The sequence below is a fragment of the Cupressus sempervirens genome, chromosome 8, assembly GCF_028749045.1.
Source record: "Cupressus sempervirens isolate cs-2001-9-10 chromosome 8, ASM2874904v1, whole genome shotgun sequence".
NCBI classification, from domain to species: domain Eukaryota; kingdom Viridiplantae; phylum Streptophyta; class Pinopsida; order Cupressales; family Cupressaceae; genus Cupressus; species Cupressus sempervirens.
In genome coordinates, this window is record NC_143125.1 from 603,458,242 (window position 1) to 603,484,702 (window position 26,461).

The window sequence follows — 26,461 nt, forward strand, 5'->3', positions numbered from 1 at the left end:
CTTCCAGGATTGTTCATTTCATTCAAACAGGAACATATGTACCTGTTGATATGAGTTTTATTCCACTACAACTTGCAGAATCAAATATTCAATGTTTTGGAGTGAAACATCAAACCCTCAATCCTCTCTTGATATAAAGTCATCTCTCATGCTAAAGCTTGCAATGTAAGATCATGAAATAATTCAAGGTTCCTTCAACTGTGGATACTTGCTCAGTGAAACAATGTTATTTTTTGGTAATCACTTATGGGACTTGTGCTATTCATTCACTAGATATCAACTCTTGCACTTCCAAAGATTTGGCTTCACAATGTGTAATGATTTTTGTTTTCCAATTTCCCACTTCAGCTTAAACATCTTCTACTTGTACTCCTAACTATGAATTCAAGGAATCACAGATGACTTGGACTCTACTAGATGCAACGTAATCAGCAACTCCACCCATCTAGTGCAAGCTTCTAAGGAATACTCAAATGGTTTTCACATTAATATCTCCTCTTCAATCCCATCAAATGGATGCTAACTAATGATTGAAGATCAATTGAAGTTAAGTGCTTTCAATCATCGGCCTACAATACAAGGCACACTTACAATCAGCAAGAGGCTAGTGGCCCGGATTTGTCGAGTCATTCGAATAACATCCAATATAACTTTCATTCAACTCAACAACTTCAACATGAAAGTGAAAGATTGAGGAAACCATGCAACACTCCAAAGTAGCATTAAGTAATTCGCCACGAAACACCAACAATGAATTATCAATCACCTTGAAATCATTATAGAAACAATTTGATCAAGTCTCTCCCTTAGTTAGCCTACTCTACATCTAACTCTCTAATGCTGCTTCTCTAATCTAATGAATCTAACTCCTTACAAATAAGAAAGCCTTGGCCTTTTATAGATATTCAATTACAAATGAAAGACCAATATTGATTTGAGATCAAGGGCCAAGATTTAACACCACAAACCCTAATTAGGGTTGGCAAATTTACAACCAATTACACCAGGGCACCAAATCATGGGTCAATAACAAAATTATAAAGATTTTTCCAACCAATGACAAAATAGGACAGTTGGCATGTTGTAATTGCTTGTGCTTGAAATTAGAATTTTCCAATTGGAGAAGAGAACCAGCTGTCACCCTTTTATCCTTATCCTATAGATTTATTTAAGGAAATGTGCTTTGAATCTTGGCTTATGGAATGTGTTTGTTACAACTGCAAATATTTCTTGCTTGATTGTTAGAAAGTAACTTTGAGTAATTGTGCCAAAACTATTAGCCTCATGTGGGTAATTGAGATGACTCATGTCTTCAAATTGCTTCCCCCAAATTTCCTCCATCCTCTTCAGTTTTTTCTCGTGGCATTGATTTAGATTGCCATGCTTGAGCTTATATCTCAATTTGATTTGAACTTGATTGAAGATGACCTCATGTGCTTGGACATGTTCTTTAGAACTTGATCTTGCATCCCTCTTGTCACTTGGAATTTTGAAGCATGAGCTTGACCTTGAAGTCAGCCTTCCTATAGCATCCACTCACTGGGAGTTCCTGAAATCTCAAGCACTCTTTGTCCTCCAGCTTCTCTTCATCAACTCAGCTTGCAAGACAAAAGGTGAAGCCTTCATTAAGCTCATAAAATGACAAGAATAAATGATGTTAAAGTAATCTGAAAGCTCAAAGGTTATTACATACGGATGGCGTTCCTTTAAGGCCAATAGTGGACACCATAGACTCTCCCAACTATAAGCTTTCTTCTCACCTTGCGAAATTGGTCTCGCAACTCACCAAAAAAACTTCATCATTCATCAAAGACTCCAACCATATTGTTGATTTCATCAGGGACAAAAGACTTGATAATAATGACATCTTGGTGAGCTTCGATGCGGTCTCTCTTTTCACCAAGGTCCCTATCCTTGAAGCTATCAAAATTGTTAGGAGAAAAATCAATGTTAAGATAGCTTCCCTTGTTGAGCTATGCTTGAGATCCACCTTTTTTCTTTCCAAGATGTTATCTATGGACAGGTGGATGGGGCGGCAATGGGATCCTCACTATCGCTAGTTAACGCTAACCTTTATATGGAGCATTTCAAAGAAGTTTCCCTATCCTCCTTCCCGCTCAAGCCTAGGTGGTGGAAGCGCTACATGGATGACACTAACGTTTGTTGGCCTCATGGTCTTGATAAGTTAGAAGAATTCCATACACACCTTAATAACCTAGTCCCTAGCTCCACCGCTCGATGGTCTTGGCTTTTGTCACCCTCCGTCTCACCTCATGTTCCTATTGTCCTCTTTCTTCCCTTTCTAGGTGGATCTACCTATTTGTCTTTTATTCCTTTCCTTGCACCCTCTCTCTAGTCTTCCTTTTCTCTCTTTTTTCTTTGGCTTTTTCTCTCTTTTATTTACTTTTGGGCCTTTGCTTTTCCGCTCTTGTTTTGCATTCTTATTTATATTTACTTGCTTATTTTCTCCCTCACTAATGTACATATATATATATATACATACCCATATACATATACACACTCGCGATTTTGCATAGTTATATTGTACACATACATTTGCACACATGTATACATTGGTGTATATGTGTGTGTGTATATAGATTTTTACATGTACATTTAAGTATATATTCTATTATTGAGTGTTATTTATTTATACATGCATATATCTGTATATTTAGTTGTGGCTATGTGTATATACTCACATACGTATATACATACATTTACATACATGTATCCATATTTGTATGTGTCCATATGTGTGTGTGTGTGTGTGTGTGGGCATATTCTATATTTGTCTTCTTGTTTTTTATTCATCTGCTTCTTACTCTTTTGTTGTTTGCATTTCTTTCTTTTTCTTTTTTATATACATTAATATAGGTATGTATGTATGTAGACATGTGTGTGTGTGTGTATGCGTATATACATTTATATATATATATATATATATATATATATACATATATAGACTAATATATACGTATATGTATGTAAGAGAAATGGAAGAGCTTCTTTTAAGTATGCTTGGAAATATCAAAGAAATTGGAAAATTTTCTGGAGATTATGTCTCAATAGTTTGAAGGACGAAATCACTTCAAGCTGGAAATCTTGACGCCATTGAAAAATATGCTCTTGAGATTCAAAAGGGTAGCAGTCTGAAAAAGCAGTCCGAAAAAGTGGAACCGAAAAAGCAGGCCGAAAAAGCGGTCCGAAAAAGCAGTTTGAAAAAGCAAATCGGAAAAGCAAAGCAGAAGGGGCAGCATTGAAGAAAATTATTACAGCCATCTACAACCAGGTTCCTTTATTAGTATTGTTTTTTTAGGGTGTTATAAGTTTCAGCTATAAGTGTGCATTATACCAGCATTATCATTTTGTAATCCATGTAAATGCCAAAAGTCTTGGCCATATTTCATGAGCATTGTATTAGAAATTTCATTGCAAATTAAGAAGATAATAGTTGCTAGTGTCATTTAAGCAATTCAATATCATTATTTATCAGCTAGTTAGTTTGCATACCAACTGTTTGTAAAAATGCCAGTTGGCTGTAGGTGTTCATTTCTCATGCTTAGATCATATATATGCACTAAATATTGTCAAAATTAGTAGCACACTCATGTTAGGCCATTGTGTAGTCCATTTGGAGTCTTCTAGCACAAGATTCTCATTGATGCAAATTGAAAAAGAGTCATTTAAAGCCAGCTGAAATACTATATCAGTCATACGTCCCTTGCATGTGAATTGTTTAATGAAATTCCTTGAGCTTTCATCAGCATTTTTTTGAGAGCAGATTTGAGGAGGGTCATTACAGTGGTATCAGAGCGGTTTCCTACCAGCTTGATTGGGTTATTTCAAATTGAATTCAATTATCAGTATGGCTTTAACAGGAGACAAGGATTTGGAAGAAAGAATGCACAATGTAAAGAAGAAATTAGATTGTCCATTTCAGCAAACAGAGGACCTTCTAAGAACTTTGGAGGAGTTGGAAACTTATTTAGGCAAGTTTGATTAGTCAAGACCCGATGCTATGCAAACAGCTTTATCTCCAGCATTTGGTTCGTTGGTTAAGCCACGATTATTGAGACATCATGATGAGGTAATAAGACTTATAGCTCTCTCTTGCATTAGTGAAATCATGAGGATAATAGCTGGCCTTGATTCTTATGACGATCAGATTATGAAAGAGGTACTTCATGCCATGGTAAAAAGCTTTGAAAAGTTGGACAACATTCGGGACCCTTATTTCACAAAGAGGGCAAGATTACTTGAAGTATTTGCAAGGTGTAGATTTGAAAATATTATGCTGGCAATTGGTTGTATTAGTGACATTCGCAGGATGTTTAATACATTTTGGAATATTATGGACGAGTTTCATCCCAGCAGAGTATTGGCATCAATGCACTCCATCATGTTCACAATCTTGTTTAAGGGGGAGGATGAAATTTCTAAACTTTTGGTAGAAGAATTATGGTGTGTTTGGACAAAAGAGAGGAATTTGTCACCTATGGCATGTACGTGGTTAAAGAGCCTGATTGATAGGCCTAAGGATCGTACCTTCCCTATGACAGGCAGAAACTTGTATGAGGAGTTTAACAAACATGCGGATTCGATACAGGGAGACATTAACACACCTGCAGGTAATGGTTTATTTGCATCATCTTCACAAGCAGAAGGGGTTAAAGATGTTGTGCAGGTTGAGCCAGTTGCATCAGAAGGTAATATCACAGACACACCAGATTGCGTGATTGACACAGATAGTGATTCCAGTACAGTTGGGTTGGATGAAGTTACTGCAGTTGAGGATACTGTCATGTTTGAGGATAGTACAGTTGATCAGAAAGTGAGCATTCATGACTTTGCTGAGAAAGAGTACCAGGCACAGTTAGATGCTTCGTCACATGAGGTTGAGGCTGGTAGAACTCCGCATGATTTGTCCAGCCAGCTGAAGGTGAGCAAAGATAGTATTGTGACTTCATTATCTCATCATGACAGGATGCGAGATATGATAGAGGATCACATTCGGATGATTCAGTTACAAGGTAGACATAAGGGAGCTCAGGCAAAGTCTTCTTGTGTTGACTTACAGGCGATTAGGGAAGGAATGGGAATGATGAAGTTGAGTTATTTACATCTTCTATCAGATCGTGACCATCTTCTTAGCCTTGTTGGAGACTATTCAGATGCCTTGAGGAGGAAGGAGGAGGAAGTTGACAGGCTTTCTCACGAGCTTGAGGACACTCAAGCTTCTTTGGTGAATACTCCATTGGCATTACAGGACTGGGAGAGACATGGGGATAAGCATGGCATGGAGTTGAGTTTAGTTTCATCTTGCACTCCTGATACTCAGCTTTCTGCGGCACGTAAATCATATGTGGTCGTTGATAATGTTGTGAGTTCATCTTGCATTCACATCCAGGATACAGGGACAATGTCAGACAGGTATGTGGAATTAGTTGGTATTGGTCATATTACTCAGCTGTGGAGTTTGCTTGAGTTACCAGCTAATTCTAGTTTACGGATATGGACTTGAGATTGTTTCATTGGTGTTTGGGATTCAGTTGACTGGAGATCTTTAACACTTTTTGGTAGCAGTGATTGTTTGGGTGCTATCATGGATTTGATTAGCAAATTGCACGGTGTTGTCTTTTCTTGTGCCAGCAGCTTGTCCGATGTTGGTATTAGTTTTTATACACCGGTGTTGGGCTTTGTTCATATATCCAGTCGACCATTCTTGCTGGAATGTGTTGATGATCTTTCATATTTGGCAGTGTGTACAGATGAGTCCCAAGATCATATTGGCATTGATGACATCCAGGAGGATGCAGTGGGCAGTTTTGAAGACTTAGTTTCCTTGGCAGTTTCTTTTGGTATAGAGGAGTTGGACAGCAGTGCTACAGACTTTGATACTCCGTATGTTGATATGAGCTTTGGAGTTGATTCGCAGGATATGGATGGTAATACTCTAGAGACCAGTAACTTTGAGGATACTCCTTTAGGCAGTGCGTCAGAGGAGGTTTGTAGGAGACAGTCTAGCCAGTGCCATCGTGTGTCTAATCAGTTGAGAGTTAGTGAGCGAGACATTGCTATCGCTTGCCAACATTTCGATGCCGCTCGTCAGTTGTTAACAGTTTATGGATGGGGTTCTCCTACTAGTGATGAGCAGGGAGGCAGTTATCTTTCCTTGACAGAGATCCACTCTTTATGGGAGGCTATTCGGATTCTGAGACAGAATTATATGCAGTTGGTAGCCGACAGAGATTATCTTATGGAGTGGGGGAGTACAGCATACGATGCATTATTGGCCAAGGAAGATGAGGTGAGTGAGCTTACTCAACAACTCGAGGTGACTTCTGAGTTTCTTGAGAGTACACAGTTCGCTTTCAAGGAGTCGCAGTTTCATTTAGCTAAGGTGACCATGGAGTTAGAACAACTTCAGTCTTTACCAGATTCTGTACAATCACGAACCGTGGTATCTGGTGATCTACGGATGTCATGGTCGAGGTTGATAGAGGTAGTGGAGATGAGGATATATTTGTCCACGACACTAGTATTGGCATATTTGGTCCGTTTCCACTGGAGGTAGGTTCAACTAAGTTGGGCGCTACAGCTGAGCATTGTGATATGTTTGACTTGGAGGGCACGGAGACTAGTGATGTTGTTGTTGATTCTGCTATATCATCCTCTGACTTAGTTGACGATCAGTCACAGTTGGTTGTATCACGTCTGCAGGATGAGTCTTTGACTGGGATTGGTTCTTTTTACCGACATTATACTGTAGGATATGTTCATCGGTTTGCTTTTGATCCATGTGTTGAAGAGTTGATGGCAGACAGGTTTGGTCTGGGCTCTCGTTTTTGCTGTCTACAGTGTAATGACTATTCACCATCAGCAGTGCATGGGTGTTATGGTTATGAGACAGTGACCGGTGATCTGCAGAGTTGTGATAATTGCAGTAGGTGTGCAGTGTGTGGATTCTCTGTATTTGGTGCAGTTTCATGCGGGAGTATTCATCGTTGTTGCAGAATTGTATTGTACATTCCACATAGGCTAGTGGGATGTGTTGATGGTATTTAATATGTTGGCAGTTTGGGTTATCTACTCTACTTGGGTTCTGATATTTCGAGAGCTTGTTTCTCATGGGTTCCTTACTTTGGAGTTTGGGTGAGTTGTATTCGCCAATTTGATTATGGATTCCTCTTGGTTAATTTTCAGAGGTTGTTGCAGGAGCCTATGTTGACTGATAGTAGTATAGTTCATGACTACATTTGGGATCCAGGTGGATTGATTGGGTTGTTGTTCGACCATTGCTTGGGGACAAGCAATTTTGGGAAGGGCGGACTATAATGTCCCCTTTTTAGCATTCATAGCATGATGTTGTCGTTAGCCTATTTCCCCAAGGTCCCGTAGGCTAACCAAGACATTAAAGGGACTTAGAGGCCATTTGGCCTAGATAGTTTCAGTTGCAGGTCTTTCTGAGGGGTTTTGAGGCAACTTTGGGCATACTTACTATTTATAGTAAGTCATCTTGGGCATGGACGGACATCCAGTGGCAACGGTATGTCGATGGTAATTGTTTAAAATCGACAAGAAGACTTGTTTATCACTAATAAGATTTGTTATGCATTGATAAAGCTATTTTATAAAGTTAAATTTAAATATTTAACTTTATTAATGCATAGACTATAGTTTGTGGAAAATATTTAAATTAAAAAAGTCCCCTTTATTTTATAACACATTGGAGACATAAGTTACATAAAGGGAGTTATGTTTTATCCCACATTGAAAAAACAAAGGATGGAGCCCTTGTGAGAACACTATAAAAGAAATGGAAGAGCTTCTTTTAAGTATGCTTGGAAATATCAAAGAAATTGGAAAATTTTCTGGAGATTATGTCTCAATAGTTTGAAGGACGAAATCCCTTCAAGCTGAAAATCTTGACGCCATTGAAAGATATGGTCTTGAGATTCAAAAGGGTAGCAGTCTAAAAAAGCAGATACGAAAAAGCATTCCGAAAAAGCGGAACTGAAAAAGCAGTCCGAAAAAGCAGTTCGAAAAAGAAAATCGGAAAAGCAAAGCAGAAGGGGCAGCATTGAAGAAAATTATCACAGCCATCTACAACCAGGTTCCTTTATTAGTATTGTTTTTTTAAGGTGTTATAAGTTTCAGCTGTAAGTGTGCATTATACCAACATTATCATTTTGTAATCCATGTAAATGCCAAAAGTCTTGGCCATATTTCATGAGCATTGTATTAGAAATTTCATTGCAAATTAAGAAGATAATAGTTGTTGGTGTCATTTAAGCAATTCAATATCATTATTTATCAGCTAGTTAGTTTGCATACCAACTGTTTGTAAAAATGTCAGTTGGCTGTAGGTGTTCATTTCTCATGCTTAGATCATATATATGCACTGAATATTGTCATAATTAGTAGCACACTCATGTTAGGCCATTGTGTAGTCCATTTGGAGTCTTCTAGCACAAGATTCTCATTGATGCAAATTGAAAAAGAGTCATTTAAAGCCAGCTGAAATACTATATCAGTCATACGTCCCTTGCATGTGAATTGTTTGATGAAATTCCTTGAGCTTTCATCAGCATTTTTTTGAGAGCAGATTTGAGGAGGGTTATTACAAAAACCAAGATCACTCTTGAAATCAAGCCTTGGAATATCGCCCTCGGTGGCTTATCCTTATTAAACATAACCCATGCATCCCTGTAAATGTCACTATGTGCATCTTTAAATATAAGGACTTCTTGTTGAGCTCTCCTTCAAATATCTCCACAAGCTAATTAGATGAAATATCAAATTGTAGCACTGACCCAAATTGTTCTTCTTCTCCCATGGGGTCACACAGAGAAATTTCTTTAGGAACATTTTACAATTCTTCATGTAGAGTTTTATCCTCAAAACTGAAAGGAAGATCATCCAACATCCTTATGAGATCATCAAATACATTCTCAAGTGGTAAGATCTCTAAAGGTCAAAGTTGATGGTGAACCATGCCACTTGCAGTAACTTGATTATCTTGAAATGTCTCTAGCAATGACTTTCTTTGTATTTCTTTCATCCCCCCAAAAGAGTACAGCGGTAGTGATGTCTTCTAATACTCCATTAAATTGCCCCTCATACTTGAATTCACTTATAGTAACTTGCAATTCCTTGTTTAGCTCATCCACCTTATTGCCTTCCGCTTCAAGGATATTTAAAATTCCTTGCAATTCATCCTCAAGAATCTGACCTTGTAGTATGAGGGAAAGTTGATCGAGGATCACTTGTTCAAACTCGTGATGATCTTCTTCTAATTCTTCATGATGTTGATATTTGTTTGATACGTCTCCTCTTCCTTGATTGAAATCTATTAATTCCTTTATTTTCATGTCAACCTACTATCCTTGTGATGTAATGTGTGAAAGTTGATCCTCTACTTGGTTGTCATGAAATCACTAAACTCAATCATGCTTCCTTGATGCAACTCGTTTTCTTCTCCATCCCTTGGTTCCCAACTTGAGTGATATGTGCCTTCTTCATTTGATATCCAACTTGGAGGATGAAAGAAATCTTAGTTATCCCCTGCTGATATTTCCTCATACCAACCCATTTGGAATTTGATTAAGTCAATAGTGTCTTGACAAGATGAACAAGTAGATTCTGAATGTGAAAGGGTATGCACACTGCACCAAGAACTCCCTCCATATCTATTTCTTGGTTTCCTATTGATATCTTCTTAGAACTCTAGGAACTTTGCTTCTAAATGGACAAGTAGTACAGGCTCGTACACTTGCGAAAAAGGCATTCTCCCTCCTAATGCCAACTCCACTATCAACAGAAATATCAAACAATGCATCTCCTCATGCTCAATGGTGCCATGTATCCTACACCGCCCTGGTGTTGCAGGTTGAGATAACCTACATTGATACAATCATTTATTCAAGTCAAACCAAATTGGAAGAACATCTAATTGCCTATCCATTGAGAAACCTTTACCTCATTTTTTATTTTCAAACTTTTCAAAAGAAATTTGCATTTTAAAAAAATCACTTTTTGGGGATTTTTCACTATTGAAGAGATCTCCTATCTCAAATATATCTTAAAAGCTTAGTCTTGTTGACAATTATATGAGTGAACTTTGATTGGGCCCTCCTAATGCCAATTTTTATTGATGTGAGTTTTGTCGCATTACAACATGAAAAATCAAATATTCATTGTTTAGAAATGAAACATCAAACACTCAATCCTCTCTTTAATATAAGGTCATCTCTCATGCTAAGCTTGCAACATAAGATCATGAAATGACTTCAAGGTTCCTTCAACTATGGATACTCGCTAGGTAAAATAATGTCAATTTCCCACTTCCACTTAACTTCTACTACTTCAACTCCTAACTATGAATGCGAGTAGCAATGGAAGACTTGGACTCTACTAGATGCAGCTTAATCAGCGATTCCACCCACCTAGTGCAAGCTTCTAAATAATACTCATGGTTTTCACATGAATATCTTCTCTTCAATCCCATCAAATGGATGAAAACTAAAGATTAAATATCAATTGACGTTGAGTGTTTCCAATCATCAGCTTACCACACAAGGCACACCTACAATCAACAAGAGACTAGTGGCCCAAATTCATCGAGTCATTCAAGTAACATTCACAATTACTTTCACTCAACTAAACTACTTCAACATGAAAAGAAATCTATGCTAAGTGAAAGATTGAGAAAACCATGCAACACTGCAAAGCAGCATTAAGTAATTCACCTTGGAACACTAACAATGAATTATCAATCACCTTGAAAGCATTATAGCAACAACTTGATCAATTTTCTCCCTTAGCTAGCCTACTCTACTTCTAGCTCGCTAATGCTTCTTTTCTAATCTAATGTATCTAACTCTTTACAAATGAGAAGGCCTTGGCCTTTTATAGATGTCCAATCATAATTAAAGGGCCAGGATTGACCCGAGATCAAGGGCTAAGATTAATTCCCAAAAACCCTAAATAGGGTTGCCAAATTTACAACCAATTATGTGAGGGGACCAAATCATGGATCAATAAGAAAATTGCAATGATTTTTCCCAGAAATGAGAAAATAGGACACTTGGCATGTTGTGATTGCTTGTGCTTGAAATTAGAATTTTCTTATTGGAGAAGACAACCAATTGCCATGCTATCACCTTATCATGTAGATTAATTTAAGAACATGTGCTTTGAACCTTGGTTTGTCAAATGTGTTTGTTAATGTTTTATAGCTTCAGTTGGATAAAACTTAAAAGTGTAAATATAAAGAACAAATCTTTGATTAAGTACTACAAATTATATATTATGAGTGAATATATATTATTAACATTAAAGTTTAAATGTATTCGTATCTTATTAATATGTGAAGCATAATAAATAGAAGGTGACATATACTCTGACCAACATGGCACATCGTGCATGTCAAAGGGTCAACATTCCTGCACGTGATCGGGTTTATTGAGGAGAAGTTCAAGACATGTACCATCTGATATGTCATCTGTCATGTCACAGATCATTTTCTTACACTTCTCAGTGCATCATTAATCTTGATTATGTGCATTTTTTATAGACGTCCTGATATGACGTTTGGGTGTAAGGGTATGTGTGGGGTTACACCCCTTTATTATATACCATATATAATGTAAGTAAAAACCTCTCTTTGAAAAGCATATCAGCTATATACTGTTATTACAAAGGAGGGATCTAACCTTAGAACATCTATATAAATATATTATGTTGAATTTTTGAAAGTCTAATAATCTGATCAAAAATAACAGTGTTTGTTAAAACTCCAAGTATTTATTGCTCAATTGTTCTAAAGTAACTTTGATTAATTCTTCTGAAACTAATAGCCTCCTGTGGGTGATTGAGATGGCTTGTGTAATCAAATTGCTTCCCCCAAATTTCCTCCATCCTCTTGAGTTTTTTCTCATGGCAATTATTTGAATTGGCATTCTTGAAGTTATATCTCGATCTGATTTGAACTTGATTGAAGATGTCCTCATGTCATTGGACTCGTTCTTTTGAGCTTGATCCTGCATCCCCCTCCTCACTTGGAATTTTGAAGCACAAGCTAGAACATGAAGTCAGCTTTCTTGGAGCATCCACTCGCTTGGAGTCCTTGTAGTCTCAAGTATCTCTTTGTCCTCTAGCTTCTCTTCATCAACTCACCTTGCAAGACAAAAGGGGAAGCCTTCACTGAGCTCATAAAATGACAAGAATAAATGGTATTAAAGTAAACTGAAAGCTCAAATGAAATTGTGTTTAATCAACTTCACTTTATTAACAAACTTGATCAGATACACCCATTGAATTTTGACAGGAGAAATTGGCTTCAAGGATAAGTAGGAAGTTTGAGGGGACTTTGCCAACATCTTCTCACTTTGATCAGGCTTCACACACTTATAAGCCACCATTGTTTTGCTCAGATTTGCTCTTTACACTCCTAAATTTTAATTTTCTTTAAAATTGCAAGCTTCCTACCCATAGATTTACTTCTCACTTTACACGACCTCTAATTCATGGATAAAATTGCTGGAAATGATCATAGTCACTGCCTGATGCTCATGTGACAAACACGCTCTCATTAAATGCTGCAATTTGCTGCTCGATCAAAGAATAATTTGCTGATCTGGTACAGAGGTAAATTGACTTTGCCTTAGCATTGAAATGAATTCAATTATGCCTCCATATATATGGGGAAGGAAGAGTTTTAGCATAGAGGCTGACTTGGTTATGAACATCAAATGATAATTTGTTTTTAAACAACTGTTGCAACTGCCTGAGCCAGCCTACTAGATGTGGATTTAGGCTATTATAAATTCCATTTTGATCGACACCACAATCTACTTCACACTTAGCCGAGCTTGTGTACGTAATGAGGGAGCAGAATCTAGTGTTTTAGGGCAGTTAAAGGGATTGGTGGAGAATCCTCTAACAAAGGAATTTCCGCCTATGCACCTGGGCTGACTCAAAGTTACTGTTGATCCAACCTTTCAAAGTCAAATCGTGATCCAAATCCCATGATGACCATCCAAACTTGTGAAGATTTGTCCATAAAGAAGGGCAGAGATTTTAAGCTTTGAGTATTCCATGGGCGGAATTGCTGAGATCTTGGGAATTCCGCCACATTCATTATACAGGAGTTCACTCCCATGAGCCTATGGCTACAAAACTCTCTATATCTCAAAGCATACTCCCTCATTTCATCTCTCATTTCACCTCGTAGCTTTTTGTCATCTTCTTCAAACCAAATTTGGCCATAAAGGATTGGGCGGAACTTTGATGATGAGAGGATTCAATGGCAGAATTGCTTTGATTAGAGGCCTTCTGTCAACATGACTGCACCTTTTCTTGGCATCCAAAACTCAAACTCACCCCTTCTCACATCTTAGACAACGTCGTTAATGCCATGTTCATTAATTTTGATCCATTTTCAGGCCCCACATAGAGGACAGATTTTGAAGTGTGAGGAATTATGTGGTGGAATTCCTCTGGTTAGAGGAATTCTGCCAACTTGTAGCAGTTTGGCTCTTTTCTTTGGCATATTACAACACCAAAAAAAAACTGATTTTCACTACAATACTTGGCAGATTTCTCTCACTTGGCGTCCTAGTCATTGACTTCGATAAAATTTTGGCCCCATGTAAAGATGGCCGAAATTTGAGAATTAGAGGAATCTATGGGGCAGAATTCTTGTGATCTCAGGAATTCCACCAACCATGACTTTACTATTTTTTTGGCATCAAAATACTCACAATGCTTCCTTCTCCAACACTTAGCCTAATTAGCCGCACTAAACGCCATTCTTTCCGTTTGAATTTCAAGCTGCATCAAGAAAAGGGAAATCCAAGTTTGGTGGCAATTCCTCTGACAGAAATTTCCATGGTGGAAATCCTCTGAATATAGGAATCCAGAGAGTCCTGACACTTAACTTCCAAGTTAGTCAAATTCAGACTTCAAACACAATTTCCTTGACATCATCGAAATTGCACTAAGGTCAAAAGACTTTAAAAGGTTGCTATCACAGATCTAAAAGACCACTAAAACCTACAGCTGAGGTGCAAAGAGGGATCCCCATTTGCAATGGGGCAATGATGTGGAAACTACACAAGAGTACCCTGTTTTTTTCTTGAGACAAGATATATCAAAAACATTATGGACACAACTACATCTATACAGTGGACAGAGGACGAAATACCTTTGGTCTATAGATGTGATTCCACTGAGGAATCAAATTGTTACTGATCAAGTTTGTCAGAATCGTAAACGTTTGAGGTTTACAAAGTGTTATAATTTTGGTACAAATTTCCAATGTTACTTACTTTAAAGTGTTCCATTTCTATTTCAGATTGTTGTGAAAAATCACAAATTTATATCATCAATCATCTGTTGTAGAAGTTTTCAACAAAATATTAGATTTATTGTTAAAAGCAAGGTTGCATGGGTACTCGTACCCACACCCCTGGTACTCGTACCCACGTACCCAAGTACCAGGTACACGTATCCTAAGTACCGGGTACTCGGTGTAGAGCATCATAGCTAAGGACATTGATTAAGATTTCTGATTATTTTTTCGGTTTTTTGTTTGCATATCAACTTGTTGTTTATCAAGCTTAATTCAATACCTAATCAGTTTGAAACTTTGATACAATATTGATTAACAATAAATTTTATCACTGTTCAAGTCAGAAGTTTATCATTTGCAATATGTCATTGTCATATGATTTATGATCTTCTTGTTCATGTTTAAAGTCTGCCTTCTGTATTATGCATCTAAATAGTTATCATATATTATTATTACAAACATACATCAATCTGAAACTGAAAACAATACATTACATTAGCAAACTTTATCACTGTTCTTGTTTTAAAAAAACTTTTCATGACTCATAATTTCAGATTTTCTATGAATATAAAAGTATAATTAAAAATTAAGTTTGATAACCAAGTACCCCTGTCCCCTATTATGAAAAATAGCCGTACCGATACTAGTACCGGTACCCTAAGTACCCAAAGTAGCCCCGTCCCCGTGCAACCTTGGTTAAAAGACAGTTTCGTATCAAACTCCTCTCCCATTTTGCATTCAAATTGCAGCTTCTATAGAAGTTCCCAGAGATCAAACATTTAATACTGCTATATGTGCAAGGTATTTCGTCCATCTTACAACTTGATGGGAACAACGAATTTTGATACTGCTAGACTTTTTCTCTCCCATACACTTTCATTACTTCCAACTAGCATTCCATGCAATTTCTATAAGGTGCTTGAATGAAATTAGTGGCAGCTGAGATTACAAAGGTATTGCATTATTTTTGGAAATTTCTGTACACCATATAATGCTTTTGTAATGCTTTCAAGTGCCTATATCTGCCAACAGCTGCCACAAAGATTCGAGGCTGTTGTGCTAGAAGGGGACAGAATCTGTTAAGTGGGATCTTTGTCATATACAATGTTGTCTTATATTATTTGAAGAGAATCAAAGTTTTTAAGTAGTTTATCAGCTTTCTGGAATTTTAATCAGCTTTGGGGAGCTTTGTTCTGCCGTACAGATGCTACAGTTCATAATCTTAAAACCTGTACGTACTTTTTCAGCTTCTTTACTATATTTTGGATTGCTTTTACTCAAAGTAAATTAAAATTATCAGCTGTGTCAAAGGCTGCTACAATTCTGGCTTGAACTGCACTGACCTGTAACTAGCCATACATCAGGTTTCACAGGATTGTTCAAGTTAAAAATATTGTTGATGTTTATCATTGCGATCAATTTGTTCCTTCCAAACATTTTGGTAATGGACAATTTGGAACATTATAATCTGCCAATTGTCATTTAGAGATTTAGCTATAGCACTGATCTTCTGGTATTTGTTTTCATTTCAAGTTTGTCTTTATGGATCAGTTCAGACATAATTCATGCTGCTTATGTTAAATATCAGAAGGATTTCAGCATAACATGATTTCAATGGGTCGTCAAAATCATAGTATTAATTTGCACTGTCCTATCATCTTGTTTTGCATGGTTCTTTACCAGATAGAAATAATTTGTAAGCCTCAAAGGCTGTGCCCCAGTGACTTTAGTAATCAAATTCATTATAAAATATTGCATATGTTGTAGAACTGTGCAGCTTGCTGAAATTATGCATAATTGATTTAATTTCCAACCACCATGTACCCACATTTTTTCAAGTTGTCAAAATATCCAATTTGGAGCATTACTTGGGAAGGTGGAAAAGAATACAAATGTAGGAATGCAACATGGAGAAAGAATGAAAGTGAATAATAATTAAAAAGATAGGTACAAAAATCAATAATCCACTCTTTCCAGATTTGCCATGTTATGGAACTTTGGTTGACATCTGTGACAATGGTGATCCATTTTTAACAGGATTATTCAAATCGGAACTGCTTTTCCCTAAAAAACCAGCCACTACAATCCAAATAACTGCAACCAAAGGGCAATAATAAAACCACTTAAGACTAATTCTGAAATTGTTTGTCAATTGAGGCAAATTGTGTGTCCTATGATGCCTCATTTTGAACAGTTATCAGCCATGAGAATCCAGGTATGGGTTATTAACAAAAAAAATTGAGCCACTGGAGGATTAACCAAATATGACTCCACTAGCTTTTCTGTCCTGTGGATATTCAATAGTACGCATGATAGATTATGGCAACTATGCAATTTCCCAACTGCAAATGAGAGCACACTCGGAGATCAGCTTCTGAAATTAGAAAGAGATATCTGTTGAGTTCTGCAGTTCATTCTATATAGCACATAGACAAGTAAAACCTCAAACTTTGAGGCCTTGACTTTTCTTGCAATAATCAGTCGACATAACCCTTCCTTGGACTAGGAAATCGCTATACTGCACAACAATTGTGATTGCCAAAAGAGGGATAGTCAGTGCACTGATGTTCCCATAATGTAACTCGATACCATTATCTGCATTTCTTGTAATAAGTTGGTTTACTTATTGTAATCTCCATTGATAAGGAGTCTTTAAAGATTTTAAGGGTGTGCAAACAAAACAAATGCAACTTTCATGGTAAACTGTCAATACAGGCATTTTTTAGCAGCTTCCAAATAAGAGCAGATACCTATAAATACTTTTCCCATGGGCCATGGTCTCATGTTAAAAAGGAGGCATTGCCACACTAGTAGTCTCGTTTAAGCCTCACCACATGTGGGTCAAAAGCAAAAAAGCCAGCAACAAGATCCAGACCTTTTTTAAATAATAAATATACATTGGATGCACATTCGAAGAAAATGTTTATTAGGTTTGATAGTGCTTTCCAAATGCATTAATAGCAGGAGAAGAAAATCTTATCTTACTTAGCAATCAGAAGAGGGAAAATTTTATTTACTAAAATGTAAGCACTTAGAAGCTGTATGCTAATACACTTATTAATTGTAATCAGCTCAACATACCTACTGTATGATATGATAATTATGCTGAGATAATCACAGCACCTAGAATAATAAATATTGAAGAGTCTATTACGGAAAGACGCCAGTCAAAAAGAGTTACCTGAAAATTCCAAAAATGGGACCCAATAAAATTTGAAAAGCTGCCAACTTGAATGGTAACAATTTCTTTCATTTTTGCAACCTTATAGACCCTCAAAGTAGCAGGAGGAGGTCAAAAGCATCTGTATGAGTGCCCAGGCAACTGTGTACAGCAACAAGTAAACGAGAGATTGGAGTTTATACCAGCCCTAGTCCGTACATTAGTGTAGCTAACACCTGCATGGACATATGACCCTGCAAAGCAAAGCATATTAACATAGAAAATCAGTGCGTCCAGTTCTAGACTTAGTTTCTTGTAAAGAAATTGCAATAACAATTTTAACATTAAATCTAAATTAAGGATTCCGGTTGGTAAAGCCAGCTTAAACAACCACAAATTGAGATAGCATAAAATTATAACTAGAAAAAGACAGACATCCAAGCAGATAATGTCATTAGAATGAACCTAAAGAAAATGCCTAGTTCTACTTCTGTATGTCCAAAATAAGAAGCCTGACATCTTTGAAGTAGCTCCATTGTAATTGCCATAAATAATAAAATGAATTCTAAGGTTGGTTCAAATTACAAAAACTAATTAGTTTTAACATCAGCTTATAGGGTGCTGAAATACCTCGCTAATTGGCTGTAGATGAACTGCAATTTTATAATTTACGCGACTCTTTATTTTATTCCTTTTATTTTCATGCAAAAGGAACTGAAATTAGCTAATGATGCACACTGGATGCCGCTTCAGCATGTCTGCATATCCCAGCTTGGCTGCGGCAACTTGTTCGTAGTTTTAAATTTCTAAAAAGTTCTGTGTTTAGGTTTTGCAGATTCAATATTCATTGATTTATAAAAATTTTGAGAATGCACTTTTTTCTACTTTTGCAATTGAGCTTAAAAAATATATGATTTCATTAACTAACATTTAAAATCTAATAAATTTAATACCCGATTACTAAGGTTTTACGGTTGAAGTTTAATTTTTTATATTTATATATTAAATTAATAAATTGAAATTTCCAAGTTATCAATTCAAGAATATTTTAACTTTATTATAGTTTAATTGACTTAATATACTATTAATCTAAGGATATTATAGTTTAATTGACTTAATATACTATTAATCTGAGGAATTATAGACAAATTGTTTTCTATATAAATTTCTATATTTTATTTTTTTTTAAATTGGAAAGTTTGTTTGAATTTTAAATATATTTTTTAATAAATATTGGTAATTGTGATTTGGCATGTTTCTTATTGCTTATATTAGTATTTGCCATAGGCTATTGCAATCACTTTTGATTAACTAGTGATTAAATTTTTGACTATTTTAATTTTATAGCTTATACCAATGAAACATATTTATTAAATATTTTATAAATCTTTCTTGCTCTTACTTCTTTGTAAATCATCATGAAAACTTTGTTGAAAATTCTCTTAATATAGAAAAAATAAAGAATAGACCCAAAAAATATATATTTAAAGTTATAATGATAAAAGTTTTAAATAGGTTGTTTAAAAAAGCATTTTTTTCTATTTTATTTGTACTATGTTTTTTTCAATAAAGTAAATGTAATTTTGTGATGTTAAAGTTAAATTTAAATTAAGTTTTAAAAATATATATAATAGAAATCTTTATTTTCAAGTTTTGAGAACTTTAGAATAAACTTAACATCAATTTAGATTTATTTTAGCTTTTTACTAAAATATTAATAGATATTATTAGTCTTGATATAATTTTTTAAATTTGTTCTATAGATTAATTAAATGTCTTATTTCAAATATCTATAGATTAAATAAATGCCTACACTATTTCTAAAAAATCTTTCAATTAATAGAATCAAGCTAGTTTTGGGTTTTAACTAGGAGATCTCTAGATGGCACTTTCTTTTTTATTGTTTTGGCACTCCCATATTGAGCCAAAATTCGTGCATTTTAGATGGAAGCTTCTCCTCAAAAAAATAGTTGTTCTCTCTATTCTTTCTTCATGTGGTGTTCAATCTATTAATTGCTCATTGTGTAATTCTCGTAGGACTTTTGAGCATCTTTATTTTTAGTGCTTTTGCTAAAAAAATATGGGCAATGTTTTTCAATGTTTATGGGCAATTGTACTGGGGTCTTTCCTGGCATTAAATCCTAGCTAGTTTTGTTCCTAACTTTGATTTCAACTTGAATAGAACTTCTAGTTTGTTCTTACAGCTGAAATCATATGGATCATTTAGAAAAAAAGAAATGAGGAGGTTTTCCAAAGTTTTAAGTAGGATCTTTGTAGTCCACAATAAAGTATTATTGTATTTAGTACTTGTTAAGATTGAGCAGGTTGGGTAGTTAGGAAGTGAGGGAATGTGTTGGTTGGTTTGCCCAACCAACCAACCCCTTTATAAGGACTTTGAAATATTGTTGATGTACTCATGATGTTTTGGAATGAATAAAGTAAATCATTTCGTTGCCAACATGGTACTGTGGCAATAAGGTACACACACACACACACACACACACACACACACACACACACACACACACACACACATGTATATGTATATGCATATACATGTATATACATGTGTGTGTGTGTATATATGTATGTATGTATGTATGTATGTATGTATGTATACATGTATATATGTATGTATGTATATAAATGTATGTATACATGTATATACATATACATATACATATATATCTATATATACATATATATCTATATATACATATATATCTATATATACATATATATGTATGTATGTATACATGTATATATGTATGCATGTATATACATGATGTATACATGTATACATGTATGTATGTATGCATGTATATACATGATGTATACATGTATACATGTATGTATGTATGCATGTATATATGTATGTATGTATGTATGCATGTATACATACATACATACATATATACATGCATACATACATACATGTATACATGTATACATCATGTATATACATGCATACATACATACATGTATACATGTATATATACATGTATACATACATGTATATACATACATACATATATACATGTATACATACATACATATATGTGTGTGTGTGTGTGTATATATATATATATATTTTTTTTTTTATTTTTTTTTTTTTTTTTTTTTGTGTGTGTGTGTGTGTATCTTGGGTAGTATTTCCATTCTACCTAAGTCTGAATCTGGAGGTTGTTGGCAAGACAAGATGGAGTAATTGGAAGACCCTTCCTACCATGTATACAAGTAACAAATAGTGAGAGAGGAAAGGAGGAAATAACCAAAGAAGATCAGTTGACACATGATCTAGTGATGACTTGGGAAGTTCCAGTCAATATGTACATGCAAAGGGAAGCCCATGAGAGAAAGGTTCCTAAGAGCATGGTACACGACAAACTTTTGGGGTCACCAGCAATGTACAATCTACTTGGACAAATTCCTTGCATGTTGGCAAGAAACTTGGTACGTGCTCAGGAAGAAAGAATCGAAATAGAAAAGGAACAAAGAAGGCAACAAGTGCTCCAATAGTTCACTGAAAAGACACGAGAATGCAACTTGGAGGAGCATGATAATCCTAGCAAGGGAAATAAACACTAAACCAATTCATGCCCTTGATAAAATAAAAAAATTTGTGGCGGGTACCAGAGAAAGAAACTAAGGAGAAAGTCACCTTGAGGACATTACGTCTCCAACAGAAGGAGGCAAGGTGTCGTAATCTAAGAGGACAGGGGGACCCAACCCAAATCCAAGAAGGGTTGATAGAACATACAATTGAAGGAATAGCTAATTTCACTATTTCTGAGACATTAGGAAGGAAGTTAGGGTGCATGAACCTAAAAACCCCTGCATGCAAAAACCTTCAACAAGAACAAATATGAAGCATAGGAGAAGGAGATACTATTAGGCCGAGCAATCAAGAATCAATCCCGTTGAGAGGGAGCTTCCTATGAAGAAGAAGTGTTCCACCAGGAAGGAGCTTCCCGTCAGTGGGAAGTGTTCTGTTAGGAGGGAGCATTCCATCAAGAGGCAGTGTAATGCCCCGCTTGGAGATCCTTGGAAACAAGGATGAAATACAAGCCAAGAATTTTATTTTTTTACAAGTATAAATGCACATGAAAACATCATACAGGGATCACAACGATCACAATGGAAGACTTCACCACAATCCCAACAACCAATGAATCTGCAAACGCCACTACCAAACTGACACACACAAAAAAAGTGGACAATGATAAAAGCACATGATGAGGGCTCAAGAAACGACCACTCATCAACAAAACACCAAGTTGGAGTAGAATGCAGAAACCTAAAATTTGGCTAAGCCTGAAATCTTGAAGCCTTGAAAATTGGCTAAGTCTAGATTTCTGAAGCCCTAAAATTTCCTAGAATCTTTAACTTATCTCTGAGAGGTCTAAAACCTATCTCAAAAGATTCGTCGCATATATTAAAATATATCTTAAGTATAATAAATTTTTCTTGTACTTAAATGATATATTTTAAACACCAAGAGACTGACTACAGAAACACACACAACGAAAAACAAAAAGCAACACCAAGGGATTGAAGAACACCTAAGAGGGTACCCCAAACCATCCCTGAAAAGTTCAGATCAGACCGAAAAGTGCCCGATGCCCACCTGCGCAGGTTTCATAAAAATCGTGCAACACTTTATCAGCACTGTGCGATACTTTACCAGTGTCGTGCGACATTTCTCCAAAAGGAGGGCAACACAATCAGGGGTTGGCTGATACTTCTCCAAAGGGCGTGCGATTCTAGAAGTGTATCGTACGACATTTCTTCTGAGGGTGTGCGATACTTTAAAGTATCATACAACATTCCTCAAATGGGCGTGCGACACTATATTGTATTGCACCATGCTGACACATGGTCACCCAGGGAAAAAGCAAGAAAACTCTAAGGACAAACAACAAGCTAAAACATAGATAAAAACCTCTACACCGAGGAGTATCGGATCCACATAGATTGAGGAGTGAACACTCGAGTGCATAATCAACAAGATGCCAAGATCAAGAAGGAGATACATCTATCCATCTAAAAACTACAACAGAAAAAAAAGTACTGAAAGCAACATCATAGTGAACATAAGCAACATCGCAATGTACAGAGATAATATCACAATTACAAAACAACCAAATTAAGTATACAGTTCCTCCCAACCGTCAATAGCATCATAAGACCATTATGGATCCTAGCCATCCCCCACGCGTTTCATCCCAAGCCACCGATCAGATCATCGATATTGTCATAATAGGGATGTCACTACTAAAACATGCAACAATATAAGCATAAGGAATCTAACATGCTAGTAGAAAAGCATAAGATAATCTTACAGTAGATAACATCACCTATCACATGCTAAACATCAATAAGCAATAGATATGCTACTACAACAATTCACATGATCCAATCATATGCTAAACATCATAATATGGGAATGTGTCAAGTAAACTAACATCATCTAAACATGATATCCAAGCATTCCAATGAAAACATAAATCACAAGAAAGCATACTCTGGAACCTGAAGTACCAAGTGAAAACATCCAGCAACGGTCGCACTAGGACATAAGACTGTCTCTGTACACTGGTCCCTAGCAGTGTGAAGGTAGCTACGCCTCCCAACCAAGTGGAACCCGTAGGTCCACACCCATCATGCTGATGGAGATAAAGATCCAACCACAAACACACAAAACAACATCCATGGCTAACACTCACGTCAAGCAGTATGATGGTTGAACCAAGAACCTAAGACAATGCAAGGAGTAAAGGTCCTAGTCAGACACTCAAAAGGCCACTAAGTAGGGACTAACATCATGGAGAGTCGTTTGGCATCAAAAAGCCCAAGCTAGGACTTGTGTAGATTCAACATCCCTCAATGGAAAGGCTCTAGCACCAAAAACCTTTTTATTATCTTAAGTTTATTACCAATCACACATTTTATTTAGTTATCACTTATTTAAAACTTCCTCTGCCAACCCATGACGCCATGATCATTGGGCTACGAGATAGAAGCCCCCTCCATATGCTACCCTACCCTACCCATGCTCATCCTACAACAAGTGCTCGTGGGCATGCATACTCTCATCCCAACCCCAATGATCATAACTTCTGGAAGTACCACAAAAAATTGAGCCTCGCAAGTCACCCGACAAATGTACGCACACGTACTTGTGTGTGGCACACCACCATCATGAAGATCAAAACACAAGGACAGAAATAAGAACACAATGCAAAGAAAACACCCAACTGAAAGCAACACAAGAAGGATGGATTCTACACGAATCCCAAAGCCAATAAAACCATACATCATGAAATTAGTCAACCGGCCTCAATATGAGAGTATGGATTCTACACGAATCCCAATGATGTAACAAGACCAAACATCATGAACTCACTCAACTGAGCTCAATTCGAGAGTATGGATTCTACACAAATCCTAGCGCTCATGAAACAAAAACAAAGGTCTAAAAGAAATAATAACACCAGGAATAAAATCACTCAATTGAACACAACGTCGGGAGTACGGATGCAACACGCATCTCAATGCAACATAAAAGTGCAATAGTGGTCTGACTGATATCCAAATGAATCATCAAGGTCCACGACCCACATTGTGCCAAAAAAACTCAAAAAAATAGGGCGGCACACAAAATGAGGTAAAAATCCCAAAATTTGGAAAAAATTGCAAAATTAAAACCCATTTGGCCTTTGGGCACAAAAACCCCAAAAATCCAAAAATAATCAAATTTAGACACCGTATGCCAAAATGGCCAGCATAATGACGTAAAACCCCAAACCCTCATCTTGAAAAATAGGGAAATGTTCGTACCTGCCCAACCGGGTAGAACTAACATACAGAAACAGAGGGGAACACTAGTTCTTAGCCTCCAAACAAACGGCTACCAAAAACAGAAGCAGAAACGGAGCAGAAACAATAAAACAGGAAAGCCCTACCTCACAGCCAAAAGGGCAAAACGGGAATCTGAACCATAAAATAAATATCTCGCAAAAGTAGCTGAAAATCGCGGCAATCCAAGGTTTTCCTGAGCTAGATCCAACAAGCCCAACCTCGCGGCGATCCCACACCCGTAGCTCTCAAAACGAACAAAATAATAAATCCTCATGAAGAGGATTTTGGGTTTTACTCTCCAACTTTCTAATTCAAAAGTGAGAGTGAGGAATTAAATTCATCTTGGATATTTATTCACTTTTCGAGTGAATAATCAATTAGGGCAAATAACCAACCAACCTAGTTAAACCCTGAATCGACCGAAACGAAAATAGGCTATTCCTATAAATAGGAATTCATCTATGGCAAAGCTGCCAGAAATTAAAATAAAATAATTAAAAAGCTCGAAAACCCAAAACACAAAAATCTCCTTAACAACTTTTGCGACAATGCGAAACTCTAAATGCACAGACACGCTCGCTGGTCAAATCACATAATGAAAATGAGTTTGGATTCAATAATCATCAAAAGGTTTAAATTAAACATTTAATTAAGGATACATCGACCATACCAGAACGACACTGGTAAAATATGAGAGGCTGAATCACTAACTCCATGTGCCATTGCCAGGGATATAAATCCTGCACACTAAACAACACGATCAAGTGCAATTGCATATAATAACATAGCCGAAGCAATAAATGTATTAAATCACCTAATTTAACCATTTATTAATTTATATTAAATAATCTATTTACATCACTTATGTTCGCATAACACATACAATGCAGGAATGAAGTAAATAACCATAGCATTAAATCCATCACATAACATAATCAGGGGTATGTCCAAATACCAGATAACCAGATATCATCATAACACACTGTCATCTCAAAATGGCATCGTCCTGCAATATGATCAACTGAACAACATAGTAGTCTAAAATCTATGTTACTGAAATCGAAGTATAACACCTAACCCTCGGGTCATCTCAAATGTAAAATATCACATAAGTAACAGATATCTCACAGATCAAAATATAACAAGGTAAATTTCTACAGCACAGAACCAAAGAATCCAACAAAAAAGGCACTTAAAACACATAAGCAAACACAATCATAAACATGACTAATCACTGCTACAGGAACCTAGTCCAGTGTAGCATGGTAAAAAGTACACACTGCAATCTTTGCACACATCTCAAGGTAATCACGGAACAACCTCATGATACCACATCAATCTTGGTAACCACTGGCACAAACCTCAGTGAACCAAAAATCACATCATAATCTCATAAATCAGTCAAAGCATAAAAAAAGCAACTGATACAGAAACATAAATCCAAACACCTCAATGGTGTAGACCACTCACCGTCACAATCATGACCCATCACAACAAAAGATCAGCAAGGTTGCATCCATCAGGATGACCAACAGAAGTCAAATGGGAGAGGCACTACAAGTAGCATTCTGTCAAGAGGAAGCATCCCGTCAAGAAGCATCCCAGCAGGAGGGGGTGTTCCACCAAGAGGAAAAAGGGAAACAAAATGGCAATGGAAAAGCAAAAAATTGGCTAGATTCATCAGGGACGGTTCAAAGGACCCCACTTGTCACTAAAAAACATGCATAATCATATGACCAGCAAATGGAGAGAATGAAGCAAACGAATGGCTAAAAGCATTTCCCACTATAGTAAGACGTATAGCCATCAACTGGTATGTCGATTTGGAGGTAGGAAAGAAGAACACATGGAATAATCTTCGTACAACCTTTGAAGAAAAATTCAGACTCCCAAGGGATGATGATGAAATAGTTACAAGATTTATAATACAAGGCAAGGAAAGAATGAATCGGTTAAAGCCTATAGTAGAAGGTTGAAGGAACTGATAGGAAAACTTGACAACAAGCCCACTGATGGACTAAATAAAAGGTGGTTTATTGAAGGACTAATGTTGTCCCTAAGGAAAAAAGATAAAAATTGTTCCA

At 36.3% G+C, this 26,461-nt stretch overlaps 1 protein-coding gene across 1 annotated transcript in view; it reads right to left on the minus strand.

Annotated features, from left to right (window-relative positions):
• LOC149543875 (plasma membrane, autoregulation-binding site, misato segment II, myosin-like, tubulin/FtsZ protein) overlaps positions 1–18,399 on the minus strand; it is a 161,982-nt gene extending 143,583 nt beyond the window's left edge. Inside the window, exons 1-2 of the mRNA XM_089798539.1 lie at positions 18,147–18,399; positions 17,538–17,770 (exon numbers count right to left, since the gene is read on the minus strand). Coding sequence (XP_089654665.1) covers positions 17,538–17,609 — 72 coding nt within the window. The 5' untranslated portion in view covers positions 17,610–17,770; positions 18,147–18,399. The remainder of the gene's footprint in view (positions 1–17,537; positions 17,771–18,146) is intronic.
• Positions 18,400–26,461: the final 8,062 nt, after the last annotated feature.